Below are 12520 nucleotides of genomic sequence, written 5' to 3'. Positions count from 1 at the left end.
TAATAGCAGAAGGCATCTTCATTGAAATATTTATCTCACACATTTTAGTTTTACCTTATAATTCCACACCAAGAGTCTCATATAAAATGAGACAAATCATTTCCTCAACTTAGGGAACAAGGACTATTTGTTGCAACTCTGGGATCAAACAGAACAGACATAATTATCAGCTTAATATATTCCTATAGAATTTACATGTACTTGTACTGCTGTGTATGCACAAGTAACATATAACTAAAAATAAAATATGCATAAAATATTGATGATAATAGCATTAGGTCTTGGTAATTTATAAGCATAAAATAAACATTAAGTATGATTGAAAATAAAGTAAGAGTTGTCACTGACAGTAGAGAAGTTATGCCCAAATGATGATTACTTTGAAACAAACTTTTGTATTGACTATGTACTTATAGATTGGACATATTGGATACTGATTCTCAGATAGAACACAATGGAGAATGCTCCACCTTCTAAATTTGTCTTTCTCTGAAATTATGTACTAGTCCTTTGAGAATACAATATTATTCAAGTCTCTGGAATGAAAAACTATATACTAAATTACAGTTATGGATACATAATATTGTGGACGGTTAAGAAAGAGTTCTGACTGACTTGCTGGCTGGTTTCTCATCTCGTGTTTGCCAAGTTTGTTTCAGTTGTTATGGTCTGTTCTTAGTTTTCATGCATTGCCTTTTTAAACGTTGGGTTTACTTTTTAAATTAAAATTGTGTAGTATCTTCGTGTTGTATAGCATGAAGTTTTGATATATGCCTATAGGGTGGAATGTCTGAATCAAGTTATTTAACATATGTATCATCTCACATACTTACGACATATACATGAAAACCATTATTATACTGGAAAATAATCTTCTCTTTATTCTTTTTTTTTTTGAGATGGAGTCTGGCTCTGTCACCAGGCTTGAGTGCAGTGGCACCATCTCGGCTTACTGCAACATCTGACTCCCTGGTTCAAGTGATTTTCCTGCCTTAGCCTTCTGAGTAGCTGGGATTACAATGACATGCCACCATGAACAGCTAATTTTTGTGTTTTTAGTAGAGACAGGGTTTCAACATATTGGCCAAGATGGTCTCAATATTCTGATCTCAATTTCTGCCCTCCTCGGCCTCCCAAAGCACTGGGATTACAGGCCTGAGTCACCGAGTCCAACCTTTCCTTTTCTTTATGTTTTTTTCCTCGGAGCTAAATAAACCGCACCATTTTTAACTCCATGTTTGTGAAAAATTTAATAATGTAATATGTTTGTGGCACAGGGTGAGTACAGATGCATGGGAGGCATGAAGCATTAGGTAAAGGGGAGCATAAAAGTTGAAGATGAGGAAATGCCATCAATGCTAGGACTTCAGGCCAAGGGCAGGGGCTGAGGAAGCCACAAGGGAGGACATTTTCAGCAGGGTTGCTGAACCAGTACCAACCAGGTCCTGAGAAAGTTCTCTCTTGTGGAAGAGTAAGAGCCAAGCGGGAAAGCTTTTCATCCTACAAAGCTGAGGCAGAAGGTTCTTCCCTGAATGTGGTCATCTTCCCTTCAGCTCAGGAGTCCTGCAGAGACAGAGGAAAGTGTTGTTTTCAGACCTGGCTCTACTAACAGCTTCTTTTCACCTCTTTCAAGGGCTCAGATGAGAGCACTGCAGGAAGAAGAAAAACAAGTTCCTAAGTCTCCTTGAGCCAATACCTGCAGAGCACAGGCCTTTTCTAAGTGGAGAGGAGGAGTTTTGGTGTAAATTGCCTGATCACAAATTTGGATCCAAAGTCTTTTCTGTGATTTGTGTCTCACGCCTTATCACCTCTACCATCATTCTAGAGAAACTGACTGTTTCTAAAAGAGGATAAAAGGTGTTACCTGTTGGCTGAAGTCCAGAGCGTCCTGGGAAAAAGAGCAAAAGTTATACACTTAAAAGATATGGAAGCAAATCTGTCTCCAACACAATGTTCCAGCCCCAGATCTCCCACCTGAGATTTCTCTAACACCACAACCCACACCAACCAGGGCAGAGAGGATCAGAAACAGACCATGGGACCCTCGAAGTATGAAATGTCTGTCACAGGATCCAGTGTAATTGCATTAGACTTAGTGGCTCTTATTTAATTTATTCCAGGATCTCAAACCAAGGACCCCCACTTGTTAATCTTCCTCATAACTCTGCAGGCCACTAGGTACTATGCTTTCACATAGTAACCATGCCCTGATGATTTCTGGATTTGCAGGACATTGAAGGTCATTGGGGGAAAGAAAGGCTTTATCCAGGCTCACTTATATACTGAGAATTAACCTCAGCAAAGCCATATTTCCTCCTCCAGAAAAGCCTATGGAGAGAGCCAGCTACCAAAGGCTCCTCACCTTTCTGATTCCTGAAGTAGATGAACAGCCCTGCCCCAAGGAAGAGCAGGCCCAGCACAAAGCCCCCGACTCCACTCAGCATCTTACTCTGTGCAGATTCAGACTGTGCTCCTGAGAGAGGAAGCCAGGTTTAGTGACTTTTACCCCAAATTGAATCTCTTTAATTGAGACCCTGAGATTCAGAGCTTTGATCATGGGGAGAAGGCTGCCCTGGAAGAACTAAAATAACTGACAATTTCTGGAGAAAAAAAGGTTTTCAAATCACACTGAACAGTTAGAAGGTTCAGGCATCAAACTCAAATATTACAGCCTTGATGTAAGGCCTGACTTCACCACCTGATCAACAGAAAGCTGAGACTCAATGAGGTTAAGTACTTTTTCTAGAGTGACAGAGCTCATAAAGGCAGAGCTGAGATTGGACCCCCTTCTTGTCAGGAAGGCCCCTACAGTTCCCCTCTTCTCAGATCACAACAAACAACTCAGCAACAGCACCAGAAACACAGTCTCAGGGGCAGGGCCTGGAGCCCAGAGAGAGAAGGTGACCCTGTCTGTGATGTCATGGGCAGGTTCAAAAGAGGGACAGCCTCTCCTGCCTGGCAGGCATGACTGCTTCCCATCGGCTAAATGTGTTTCTAGAAACTATTACAGGGCTCCCCCCAGTGACCTGTGCTGATGGAGATTGGAACATGGAGCAAATGAAAATCCGATGTGGGAGAGGAGAATCCTGACACTCAGGGATTAGCGAGTCCCCTTCTCGGTGGGTGAGAAATTCATGAAGTCAGAAAGCTGCTCACTCCATTGCACTGTGATAGGGGTCGTCATGCTTGGGTGCTCCACTTGGCAGGTGTAAACCTCTCCATTCTGAGGAACTGTTTCCAGCATCACCAGGGTCTGGAAGGTCCAGTCTCCATTGTGGATCAGGCCTGTGGACACCACCCCAGCCTTCTCTTCCCGGTTGTTCCGGAACCACCTGACTTCAATGCTGCCTGGATAGAAACCACTCACAGAGCAGACCAGGAGGTTGTGGTGCTGCAGGGGCTGGGTCTTTGCAGGATACACAGTCACCTTAGGTTGGACTAGGAGAAAAAAAGGGAGAGGGAATGAGTCAGGAGGACAGAGCAAGTCTCCTTGTTTGGCTGTTTGGCTGCTTCTCTGTAAACCCATGCTCTGGCCTTGACCAGGCCTCCAGCACAGCTGGCCATGTGGCCTCACAGTGTCATCAGCCTGGGATTTAATCTTTATAGTGGGGATCCGTTAGATTTGAGCGATGTTGTGAAAAATGGTGTTTGTTTCTTTATAGCTTAAAATTGGCATGCATTGTCAAAGTGTTTACAAATGTTTGAAAATACAGATGGCATTAATTCAAACTGATTTCTGAGCCAGGTTGCCTGGTTCAAATCCAAGGTCCGCCTTTTACTGGTTGATCCTGGAAGAGTTTTTCAATCCTTCTGTGTCTTAACTTTCTCACCTATAATGGAGGATAATTATACTAATTCACCTCTTGGGGTTTTATGGGATTAATGCACATCAATATATAAATCAATGACTGAAGACAGCCTTCAATTATTAGGTCAGAAAGGTTCTCACTCCATTCCACTGTGAGAGGGCTCATCACACTTCGGTGCTCCACCTGGCACCTGTTTATCATCCTTGTACACCTGGAGAGAAAAATATGATTTAAAGCAATGTGGAAAGATAAAGGGATAGAGTAAGGTACATAAGGAAACCGAGGATGAATGTTTCGGAATCCTACTGCCATGCACTCACACCTTAGTACACTACAGAAATGGTTCTGACCCTGGGAAGATGAGACAGACAAAAATGATTCTCCAAATCTTTAAGTTCCTGGAAAAGCATGAGTCCTAAAGCAGAGAGAAGGATGAAGGAAAGTCATTTTAGTTTTGAAAGCTCTTACATTTACATGTAGCTGATCAATGCATCTCCCGTGCAAAACAAGCATAACTATTATAGAACTGTTATTGTAAAGTGATTTTTCTTTCCAGAATGACATTTGGGTCAAGTCAGAGTCTGGGACTCATTAGTTGGGGTGCTTATGCCTAGGAAAATTCTGACACTAGCAGACTCTCAATAAATACAATTTTTTCTTAAAGAAGGAAGCAGAAACCTGGAGATAACAATACCACAAAAAGGTAGATTTAAGATGGATTGTGAATCATTACTACAAATTTTGCAATATGTTTTATTAAGTAGAAATGTTCAAATTCTTAAGATGGAAAACAATTTTCAAAATCAACATACAAACCACAAAATGTAGAAAATGCTGAATCAAATATCAATACAGTGTTACTAATCTTACAGTACAAAGAACTCAGAAAATCACTGAGAAAAATACTAAGCCCTGGAGATAATAGACAACGGATCATTGTCCATTATCTCCCAAATACAGCAGGGAAATCTTAGAGCAGTCATTATAACTGGACAATCAATAGGTCAAAATAATTCAAAACAATCACAAATTACAAAAATATAAATTAAAAATTAACCAGAAACATACATTTTCAATTTTGGTGAGTGTCAAAATAAAGGTCACCAAAGGCAAAGTGAAGTAAGTTGTGTCACAACTATTAGAACAAGCCGGGCGCGGTGGCTCACGCCTGTAATCCCAGCACTTTAGGAGGCCGAGGCGGGCAGATCAGGAGGTCAGGAGTTTGAGAACAGCCTGGCCAACATGGTGAAACCCTTTCTCTAGTAAAAATTCTAATTTAGCTGGGCAAGGTGGCAAGCACCTGTAGTGCCAGCTACTCATGAGGCTGAGGCATGAGAATCGCTTGAACCTGGAAGGCGGAGGTTGCAGTGAGCCAAGACTGTGCCACTGCACTCCCACCTGGTGACAGAGTGAGACTCCATTTCAAAAAATAATAATAATAGTAATATGGAATTACTAGAAAACTATTAGCATTATAATAAAATAGTAACAATGTTTTTTTTTTTTTTTCCACTTTGTCACTGAGACTGGAGTGCAGTGGTGCAATCTTGGCTCACTGCAACCTCCGCCTCCTGGGTTCAAGCCATTCTCCTGCCTCAGTCTCTGGAGTAGCAGAGACTACAGGCAAGACACTACACCCAGCCAATTTTTGTATTTTTGGTAGAGACGGGGTTTCACCATGTTGGCCAGGATGGTCTTCATCTCTTGACCTCATGATCCACTAGCCTTGGCCTCCCAAAGTGCTGGCATTACAGGCTAAGCCACCACGCCCGGCCAGTAACAATGTGTTAAAACTTTATTCAACATGTTAGTTTCACAGTCATTTCAACTATGTAAAAATATACACACTAAAAAAACAAAAAAATAGTAAAATATTTAGACCTAAAGAAGCTTCAGAGGTGCCTCAGAGGTCTCCTCAGTTCTCCCAGAAATTAATCTAATGCTTTTGCAAACAAACACCACACACTTTGATTTCAGAGACTGCATGAAGGGTGTGTGCAGGGACAGTCTAGAACTGGCCTCCTTACACTATCCCAAACCTTCCACACCCCTCAGCTCTCCTCCCCTAAACCCTCACCCCAGCCACACACACTTCACATTTCCCTTCCTGCATCTCTAAGGACCAAGGACAATCGAGGTCTCCTCCCTCTCCACCCCTGCACCCACCTCCTGTGTCACCTCCCCACAGAGGCCTCCAAGGATAGGAAGAAGCCCCCTCCTGCCTCCCCTCCCACAACAGCCTCACACACAAATCCACACTCTACACACACACCTGTGCCCTCAGAGCTCCCTGCTCAGGATGGAGAGGATTCTGAATGCTCACAGATGGCAAGTGCTCTCTCAGTTTCTCTCTCTCTCTCTCTCTCTCAGTCTCTCAGTCTCTCTCTCAGTCTCTATCAGTGTCTCTCAGTCTCTCAATCTCTATCTGTGTCTCTCAGTCTCTCAGTGTCTCTCAGTCTCTCAGTCTCTGTTTCTCTCAGTCTCTCAGTCTCTCAGTCTCTCTCAGTCTTTCTCTCAGTCTCTCTGTCTCTCTCAGTCTCCCTAAGTATCTCTCAGTCTCTCAGCCTCTCTCTCAGTCTCTCTCTGTCTCTCTCAGTCTTTCAGTCTCTCTGTCTCTCTCAGTGTCTCTCTGTCTCTCAGTCTCTGTCTCTCTCAGTGTATCTCTCAGTCTCTCTCTGTCTCTCAGTCTTTCTCTGTCTCTCTGTCTCCCTCTGTCTCTCTCAGTGTCTCTCTCAGTCTCTCTCAGTCTCTCAGTCTCTCACTGTCTCTCTCAGTCTCTCTCTCTCTGTCTCTCTCAGTGTCTCTGTGTCTCTCTCTCGGTCTCTCTCAGTCTCTCTCAGTCTCTCTCTGATCGGCAGCTCACAGGGAGGCCCCGCCCCGCCGCGCTCACCTCTCCGCTGCACTGTGAAGCTCTCAAAAACCCCGTAGTTGTGTCTGCAGTAGTTGTCCACCTGGCCCCGCTTCTGCTCCACGTAGTCCTTCTGGCTGTTCCAGTACTCGGCGTCAGGCCGCCCCAGCTCCGTCACCGCCCGGTACTCCCCCACGTCGCTGTCGAAGCGCACGACCTCCTCCTGGTTATGGATGTATCTGTCCAGGTACCGCACCCGCTCCGTCCCGTTGAAGAAATGACACTCATGCTTAACCAGCTCCAAGAAACGTGCTGTGGGGACACGAAGGATCCGGTCACAGGGGCGGCCTCCGGGAAAGACACTGACAGCAACGCCGCCATCGGGGCTCCCTGGGCGGGGTGCGGGCTCTGAGAACCTTGACCGGCCCCACCCGCAACCCCTGCCCTGCAGGCCAGGAGCTCATCCTCCGTCTTCCCGAGGCGGACGGGGGCTGGGGGGGCCAGGCGGGAAAACCGCCTCTGATCCCGTCTTTTGGGCCCCCCTCCCTGCCTCCAGCCTCTTCTGGAGACCTGCAAGCAGGAGCTGGAGGAGGATCCGCCCAGCACCGCAGCCCCCACCGCCTCCTCCTGGGAGCCTCCATCCAAAGACACTCTCTGCCCCTTCCCTCATCCCACAGGCTTTATGGGTTCCTTCAACAGCCCCCACCGCGTTCATCCTGTGAACACTTAGTGATGACCTTGTGCCAAACAAGGAGACTTACATTGTAAATAATATCAAATGTAGAATCACTACGGAAATCTGAGGCATCTTAGTGAAAAGTAATTGCAGCAGCATCTCCACCGTTTGTGACTTAGAAGGGGGCACGTTGTGAAAAGTTAATAGAGACAGTGATGCCCAACAACTCAGGAAAATGGTGAAAATGCATAAGGCAAAAAAATAAATATGAAGATATTGAACTTGAACTGATAAACAGATTCAACAGGAAAGTGGTTGAATTTATGCAACTGTCTAGTTTTTTGTAATGAAACAAGCAAAAATAAACCATAAAGAACTGAATAGGGGCTGTGAATGTATAGAATATGTGAGTCTAGAATTTTCAGGAAGAGCACAGTGTGAACCAGTGCTCTCAGCCTCAGAACTGTTGACATTTTGGACCAGATAATTCTTTGTTGGTGACAGAGGCTGTTGTGACCACGACAGTTTCTATAGCAGTGTCCCTGGCTTCTACTCATTAAATATCAGATGAAACCCCTGTTGTAACAACCAAAAATTGTTCCAAACATTGCCACACGTTCCCCAAGGGTGATGGGAAGGAGGGGAGGGGTGGTGAACTATGCCTGGGTAAGAACCATGGGTGTGAACCATCTGAAAAAATCTGTATTGAACAAGCCACTATTAGTTATGGAGCAGCTGAGAGTTACATTGAAAAATATACATTGAAAATCTTAGTCCTACATAAAACGAATGATTTACAGAATGCTGATCCCAATACAGTGCTCTCTTTACAGTAAATGAACTTGTTGAGAACCAAGATTTACTGATTTCCTTGCCTTACCCATCAGTCACCAAATCATATCATTTATCTTTCATATCGTCTTCTTTCTTAGTTTCTCTGCCACTGGTTCACTAATTATCTGTAGTAATGAATCACAAGCACAGCTATTTTATCCTTAATTCCCCAACTAACTCATTTATTTCAGTCTCCCAATCCCAACAATATTAGTAGGATTGAAATGACCAGCCTTGGCCGGAGGTAGAACTCTCCTTTTGTAGTCAAGTCCCCACAGAAAGGAAGAAACCAAGAAAACGACATTCTCATACAGACAGTTTACAAAAAATGAGCAGGTCCCCAGACTTTGAGTAAAACCTTCTTCACAAAGCTCCCTTTGCCCTTTAGATATGATGGCAGAGAGGAGTGCACCCTGGATGAAACAATGTGTATGTTTTTATTCTTAAGTTATCTAAGCACTTTCTTTACAGAGAGAAAGTTAAAAAATAAATGTGTGAAGTCGCTGTCATTGTATCTTACATGGTTAGCTGTGTAATCCATGCTCATGTGTCCCACTTCGGGTTGACAGATTTGGCAAATAAAACTAGAGGATGCCTAGTGAAATCTGGATTGCCAATAAATTATGGTTGTGTATCTGAAATTCAGATTTAACTAGGAACCTGTATTTTAGTTGGCAACCCTAGCCCCACTTGCTAGTGAAACCTCAGAAAAAGGAGTGATATCCTTGCGTTCTTTGACACCTGCCGTGATAGACATATAGAACTTTTAAAATGATTAATGCAACCTGAATGAAAATGAAAATGAGCTCAGGGAGAGCTCCCTAAACATATGAACTAAAGTTAGGTGAATCCATTTCTCTCTTTTTCACAAATGTGATATATTTTCTCTAACATTTTCTTCTTCGCTAAATACTTATTGGGTTATTGTCTGTCTCCTGTACTGTTGTGTAACTTCCTTGAGAGTAGGGACTCTCTCTGTCTTGTCTTTTTTTTTAGAGTTTTGCTTTTGTTATTCAGGCTGGAGTGCAATGGCCCAATGTCGGCTCACCGCAAACTCCGCCTCCTGGGTTCAAGCAATTTTCCTGTCTCAGCCTCCCAAGTAGCTGGGACTACAGATGCGTGCCCCCATGCCCAGCTAATTTTTGTATTTTTAGTAGAGACGGGGTTTCACAATGTTGACCAGGATGGTCTCGATCTCTTGATCTCGTGATTCATCCGCCTCGGCCTCCCAGCCTCTCTGTCTTAATCAAATAGGATGATTTGAACCTAGAGGGGAGCTTAGTAAATAGTTGCCTCTGAGAAAAATAAGTGTGATTTGCATGAATAAACCAGGGTTCTGGGAACTGATCACTGTGGGGATCCTGGAGAGCAAGAAGGGGCTGAAGCTCCAGCACCCTTTCATTTGATGTCACACTCTCCCCCTTCCCTTCCCTGTGAGAAATACAGGCAAACTTCTCCTTTCTCATCTTTCTATTTGGTAGAAGAATTCACAGATAGAGAAACAGTGATTTAAGAAAAAAGATTTTTTTTTTTTGAGACAGTGTCTCACTCTGTTGCCAGGCTGTAGTGCAGCGGCACAATCTTGGCTCACTGCAACATCTGTCTCCAGGGTTCAAGTGATTCTCCTGCCTCAGTGTCCCAAGTAGCTGGGATTACAGGCACAGGCCACCATGCCCAGCTAATTTTTGTGATTTTAGTAGAGACGAGGTTTCATCACGTTAGCTATGATGGTGTCGATCTCTTGACCTCGTGATCTGCCTGTCTCAGCTTCCCAAAATGCTGGTATTACAGCTGTGAGCCATTGCGCCAGTCTAAAATTTTGTGATTAAGATTCATCTCTTTTTGCTTGTGTGTGGTGGGTCACACCTATAATCGTAGCACATTGGGAGTACAAGGCATGAGGATTGCTTGAGTCCAGGAGCTTAAGGCCAGCCTGGGCAACATGACAAAATCTTGTGTTTACCAAAATTACAAAAATGAGCTGGGCATGGTTGCCTGCCTGTAGTCTTTGCTACTCTGGAGGCTGAGAAGGGAGGATCGCTTGAGCCTTAAAGGCAGAGGTTGCAGTGAGGCGAGATCACAGAACTGCACTACAGCCTGGGTGATGGAGCCAGGCCTTGTCTCAAAAAAAAAAAAAAAAAAAATTATCTCTTTCAATGGATCTCATAATGCTAATGCTGTGCAACCTTAAGAGATTTCTGGAAATGATGGCAACATATCTGGGGAAAAAGTAGAGAGAAATTGGAGGAAGAGGGAAGCAGACATGGCTAATTAAGGAAGGCTGAGGGCATGACGGGTGAACCTATGAAATTTAGGACAAGACCCCAGTAAGACAATGAGTTCCCAGGACTTGCTCATGGACTTTCAGCCCTATGAGATGTGAACAACGTCCACATTCTCTCTATAGCCCCACACATTATGGAATTTCTGATATTTGACCATTTTTGTCTTACAAAAATAGAATTTCATATAATTTATCCTATGTTAGTTGAACCTCTTCTTGTCATGCCTAGTTAGAGCATGTAGGAGATGGAGGAGAAACTAGTATAGAAAGCTTAAAACAGATTCATCAAAAACTAACCTGGGCCAGGTTTTCAGAGGATGCCTTAAGTTCTTTAGGCACCAAACAATGCCTCATAAATGCTCTTTATCTGTAGGGTGACTCCAAGTACTAAAGATCTCAGCTTCAGCTCCAGGGATGTTTCCCCATAAGAAAGTAAGTGCACTAAGTATCACTTTTGTCAGAAAACCTACATACAATACAGGGATACAGGATTTATAAACATTGGAGTTCAGAAAGAAAAGAAAGAAGATACTGGGCAGGCCCCTAGCTACATCCTCACATGTGAGGAAGAGGGGTCAACACCAAAGGTCCTGTGGAGGATGTAACACAGGATCATCTAAGACAGACACCTTGAATTCCCTTGACTCCCACAAAATTTTCAAAAGAAACCCTCCTTTTGTGTGACATAAGTCAACATAATAAAGGGCTGTGGTATATGGAGAATTTATTTTAGCATCCTTTTTCTAAATCCTCTAAAGACCCCGAGGAAATGTGATGCAAAGGTTTTCTTGGGGGAAATTTGAGAAAAAATGGCCTGTATCGTGGTACCTTACACAAGTCTCATGGAGAGGGCAAGTAGCCAAGCTCCTTTTGTGGAGGAAATAATTTGGGATCCAATGATAAAGATGGGCAGTCTCTGAAGAAAACATCACAAATTGTTAAGGGCCATGGCCTGGGCACAATGTTAACAAAACCCCCTATTTTCCCCACCCCATAGTAGCTCAGCACCCACAATGTGCACTTACGTCGGGTGTCCCCAACCAAAGCCAGTGGGGAGCTCAGCACCATCAGTGTCACTGTCAGCGCTGCCACGTAGGAGCCTCCAGGGAGCCTCAGACACACCATGCTGGAGAACAGGACAGGACCAGGTGCCAGAGCAGCAGGCAAGTCTCACTCAGGGAGAACTATGACCCCTCTCTACTCATATTTCAAATTATAGTGAGGCAGCTACTGATTTCCTTGTTCCTGGATTGGGTCATCTCATGTTGGTGAACCAATCAGCATCTGAGATCATAGCATCATCAGTTGCTACTCAGAGATGATGTATGAAGGTCCTCTTCTGAAACAGAATTTCCTTCTCTAAATGATTGTTTTAATTTAGTATTTGAAAGCTTTGATCCAGTTACATGTGAAACAGTTTAATTGGGACCCTATTGTGAACCAGCTCTGTGCTGGTGATATGTTCACAAGTTTGAGCCTTGTAAGGGCATTCATTTCTCACTTGACAAGAGAACTGCTTCCAGGAGTGAGTGTGTGAGTTTTAGGAATAAAAGTGATGGAGTGAACATGGTTGCAAATCAGGAGAGCTTTAATCTGGTTCTTATTGCACCACATTTTAAGGTTGTAGATTTTGGAAAATTACTTCATGCCTCACAGTTGAAATGAAGGCACTGTGATTCATGTCTTCAATACTGGAAAATGCTGTGATTCTGTGGACACGTCAAGGAGCAGCAGCCCCGGGAATCTGATGATAAGACAGGATGAAAGTTGTTGACTAGAGAGTCTTTAATGATTTGAAGGAAATTGGAAGTTTGTTAATAATATAATCTGAGTAAAAGGGTTTTTATCAATTGTGTCTCCTAATGCTGCTCCCAAGTTTAGTGGCACCTCCAGAACACACACAGGCAAGGGGCTTGCAGGGGTACCTTGTGCAACGGAGGGTCTGAAGGTGCCTTTGTGTAGAGCTTACCCTAACAATGTGATAAGGTCAACTGTGCAACCAAAGTATTCAGGTGTCCGGGAGATCGATCAAGGACTCAATGTCAGCTGTTGACACAAAAACTCTGTTT

At 43.8% G+C, this 12520-nt stretch overlaps 1 protein-coding gene across 1 annotated transcript; it reads right to left on the bottom strand.

Moving 5' to 3' along the window:
• Nucleotides 1-1231: 1231 nt before the first annotated feature.
• DRB1 (HLA class II histocompatibility antigen, DR beta 3 chain) lies at nt 1232-11683 on the bottom strand. The gene is made up of 6 exons (XM_012440687.3): nt 11477-11683; nt 6700-6969; nt 3157-3438; nt 2363-2473; nt 1865-1888; nt 1232-1563 (listed from the first exon to the last, which is right to left on the bottom strand). Exons 1-6 carry the CDS (start codon nt 11574-11576, stop codon nt 1550-1552), a joined length of 801 nt encoding a protein of 266 aa, XP_012296110.2. The 5' UTR covers nt 11577-11683; the 3' UTR covers nt 1232-1549.
• Between the last annotated feature and the right edge of the window lie 837 nt (nt 11684-12520).

Source organism: Aotus nancymaae, unplaced genomic scaffold, assembly GCF_030222135.1.
Source record: "Aotus nancymaae isolate 86718 unplaced genomic scaffold, 86718_ANA_hifiasm-v0.15.2.pri h1tg000040l, whole genome shotgun sequence".
NCBI classification, from domain to species: Eukaryota; Metazoa; Chordata; class Mammalia; order Primates; family Aotidae; genus Aotus; species Aotus nancymaae.
This window is presented reverse-complemented; position numbering and strand designations above follow the sequence as displayed.